Consider the following 3957-nt stretch of genomic DNA (forward strand, 5'->3'; position numbering starts at 1 on the left):
AGACAGTTAAAATAAGTTAAAAGTTGAAAACTTACCTTTGTTGTTATTTGTGCTCTGTCTCACAAATCACCACCCGCTCTCCACCGGGGAGGGAGCTGTTATGGATGCGCGCACGTGAGCCCAGAGCACGGCTGCTGGATCGGCCAGAGCAGGCGCGTATCGGCCGATACGATACAAAGGAAAAACGTGAATATCGGCCAAAAATATCGGCCGGCCGATGTATCGGTCGACCCCTAATTCAGACCATCATGAAAAATCTGATATGGGTCACATTTGCCTGCAGTGTGAACGTAGCCCGTGTCTACTGCAATAAAGAGGAGTTGTTGTTTTTTCCTCTGTAGTGAACCCAGAGCAAAGAAATGTTTTCATCAGGAGCTGAGGCTGGGCTGCAGAGGGTCTCCAATAAACAGGTTCCAGTGTTAGAACATTATTACTGTAAGACATCTATTYGTTAAACTGTTATAAATAACATACAAATATACATCTAATAAGATGAAAGTTTGACGTCATGGTATTTGAATTCTTTCTGCTGAAAATAAAGCATTTTCTCTTAAATTAAGTGAAAGTGAAACCAACTTTTAAATACGGCGCTCACAACTATTTGAATGTTGGTCTCCATGGAGCGAGTATCCATACACATCTAGTGTTGCTGGCTGAATCTGACCTGTAAATAAATCACTGCACTAAAATAACTGTAAGGGTCCCTTTTGGGCCACTATTGCCAGAACCAGACCTGGAGAAAGACAAAAGGTTGGAAAYGTGACATTTACAAGACAAGAATTGACAAAATAAACTATTTTTGTTTTACACGTCTCTTTGATGACATCATCCCTCTCTCCACAGCGTTCATCAAAGTAACGCCAATTATGCAAATCAGCTGATGACATAATTTAGCAACTTCTGCAGCCACAGGCTCTGCTCCTGGTTCTTTGCTCTGGCCCAGCAAATAGTTGGTGCCGATTTAGTACTGACTATTAACTGGAAGAGACATTTATTGCGACATAATAATACGGTTTTGGTTGCGGAAAAACAAAACTGCTTCTTTATTTTTAAAGCAACTCTAGCTGTGGTGCGAAAACCCTTTTAAGTACCATTAAAGAGTCATTTCAAAAAATATATTTGTCGATATAAAAAAAAAAAAAAAACTTTGAAATGTTTGATGATCTGGTTATTGTAGTTTAATTCCTGATATAACCGTGTGGGGATCAGCACGGTGGTCTTACCTCTGTAGATGGTGGGAAGGGGCAGTGAGGACAGACCCTGGCTTTGCATCTGCTGCTGCTGCTGAAGTCTCCTCTTAGCCTCCAGAACCGGGTTCTCGAACTGGGTTCTTCTATTTATATGACTACGGGAACAAGAGAACAGAAGAGTTCAGACTTCACAGCACCCTGCTGAAAATATCGTAACCTCTCTTTTGAAGTAGATCCCATCTAATAAACATGGCGCTGCAGCAGATATCGCTGTGATGATTAATTTAATGGCCAGTCGCACAGATTATGTAATAGAATAGTTTTGCAGCATAAAACAAAAACAAAAAAAGCAACACCTATTCTAGCTGTTCTTAATTTAGTCACTGATAACAAAACACATATTTTACTAAAATGAAATAGATTAGATTTAATGCACACAAATATATTTCTCTCCACCTCCTAACTTTTACTGAACACCCCCTGTTATAAACAGGGTAATTACGCAACTTTATTTTTACATAATTACATAACTTCAGGGTCTGGGAACGTCTTTCATGGTGTTTACATGATGAAAAAGCAAGAAAATAAAGAGTGTCTCAAGAGGAGGAGGGGAGTGCACCGTGTTTGGTGTCATTCTGCAGGTTTTCTCTAACAAAGTCGAGCCAAGTGGCTCTAAAAATAGATGCCGTCCCTATGCTCCAGAATGGAGCAAGTCCAGCCGGGGAGGGGGGGAAAAAAAAGGACCTCTCTATGGGAAGGGGTTCAGTTCAACAGGGACCAGCACTGCAGCAGCTACTGATCCGTGTGGAAGGAGGTAGAAAATTCTTTCTCTAGAGTTAATCTGATAAAAAAAAGAAGTGGTGCGAGCGCTTCAGACAGAGGGTAATAGAAATATAGATAAGCACACACGGGCTAATAAACCCTCTCTCAGGAGCGTCGTTGAACCGTTTCTAATAAACATGATTAATGCCGCGCCGAAAATCAAGCCCTTCAAATATTAAAGATGCACTAAAACTTACTCCACATAGTAGCTCCCGTAAATGGGGTCATCGATTTTCTCCCAGCCGTACGGAAGCTCTGGAAGAAAAAAAATAAACAGCTTTAATGAAGGGTTTATTTATTAAATGAACTCGCAGTTGATTATTGATCTTGCATGAAAAAAATTTTTTGAATTAGTGAGCAGCATCTTATCAACAGGAACATGCTTAGTGTTCTTTCTCAACCGGATTCAACCTGGACTCAAACCTGATTACAGAGACCACCCTGACCACAAATCGACCGCACCCCCTTCTCAAGAAAAAGRGTTTAATATCAGTTTTTCAGCAACTTGGCCTTATTGATTGACTTAAAGAGGTTATTGGTTCTTTAATRTTGTGCTTCAAATACATCACTCCGCAAAAACTTAGTTCCAAACTAAGTTCAGAACGTAGCATATATTAAAATCAGTAAAATATTAATGCTCTGTGCCTCTTCCAGGCTGTAAATGTTGTGTTTTGATGTAGGAATTCTGCAGAGATTTACAACCTTATATTGGACAAGTCCACCCCCCTTCATAGCACATCTCTTATGTTTCACGGTTTCTCTCGAAAAGTCGAATAAAGTCTTCAGACGRCGCTGACGGACGACGAGCAGATCAAACTCATGTGAAACGACTCTGAATGGCATATCAAAGTAGAAAAGTTAGAGCTTTAGCTAAATAAGAAAAAAAATAGTGCGCACAACTCAAATTTCCTTACAAAAAAGGGAGAAGAGTAAATGGGTGCCTGGTTCTGAAGAATCAAAAAAATGGGATGACCAGCACTCCAAAAAATACCTTGGTTTTAATAAGGGCAGAAGACGAGCCTTAGCTAAATACAGAACTGGTAAGTGTGGACACAAAACATAAAAAAAATAATTTAAAAAAGAAGAGAACGACCTTTTTTTTATCGCCAACTTTTTAACAAAAATAAACAAACTATTGCGAGAAAAATCAGCAAAGTCGTGACACGTTTCCTGACAGCTGATTGGGAAGCAGGAAAGTAGAGCTTCAACCTGAAGTGCGTATCTGCCACTTATGAGACAAGCATCAAACGCTACATTTTGTTCATGTCAGATCAGCTGTCTGCTGCCGTCGGGCTGCTTAGCATCAGCAAAAAAAAAAAAAAAAAAACAGTCAGTGGCCTTTCATCATGCCTGTTTACTTCTGTTGACAAGAATCTCCCAAGAAGTGACAGCCTAAATATGTCTCCTTTTGAAGTTGCTTAGCAACAAGAGCTACAGGCTTCGCCCGCTTGCAGCCAGAGGCCAGTTACACATCGTTAAAATGTCACATAAAAGAAAACTCCAAAACGGATTCCCGTCTTTAAAACAAAGCTTATGCTCAAATTTGTTTGCAATTTCTCCAAAACGCCAACAAATCAGATTTTTTTTGTTTTGAAGCTTTAAAGTGCCTGAGACATCAAACGCTGGACACAAATAAGAATGCGTTATTGGAAAGATCACATTATTGCAAATTAATAAAAATAAATCCACACATGGAGATATTTGCCTGAGCAGTAACAGGAAGTGATGACAAAGAATCAGATGTTTCTCTTACACCTCAACCTCTCGGCCAATACAAGTAAACTGAAATAAATGACTGGTTGCAGTAAAATAAACTGCAACCCCTTAAACAACAAAAACAACAAACCACCCTCGTACTAYAATTATTTCAAGTGTAACTGTTTTTATTGTGTGAAAACATTCAACAGCAATAAATCTTAAAAAGAAATGCCACTTTGGGCAAAAT

General features: G+C 39.4%; 1 protein-coding gene across 9 annotated transcripts in view; it reads right to left on the bottom strand.

The window, feature by feature from the left end:
* The window catches only part of magi2a (membrane associated guanylate kinase, WW and PDZ domain containing 2a), a gene marked incomplete at its 5' end in the record, with an annotated part of 97574 nt that overhangs the window by 58660 nt on the left and 34957 nt on the right, over window positions 1-3957 (bottom strand). For all 9 annotated transcript variants that reach the window (XM_014004279.1, XM_014004277.1, XM_014004274.1 and 6 more), the window contains 2 exon segments: window positions 1224-1345; window positions 2210-2267. In XM_014004279.1, the coding sequence (XP_013859733.1) occupies window positions 1224-1345; window positions 2210-2267 (180 nt within the window).

This window comes from Austrofundulus limnaeus, unplaced genomic scaffold (assembly GCF_001266775.1).
Source record: "Austrofundulus limnaeus strain Quisiro unplaced genomic scaffold, Austrofundulus_limnaeus-1.0 Scaffold22, whole genome shotgun sequence".
NCBI lineage: Eukaryota > Metazoa > Chordata > Actinopteri > Cyprinodontiformes > Rivulidae > Austrofundulus > Austrofundulus limnaeus.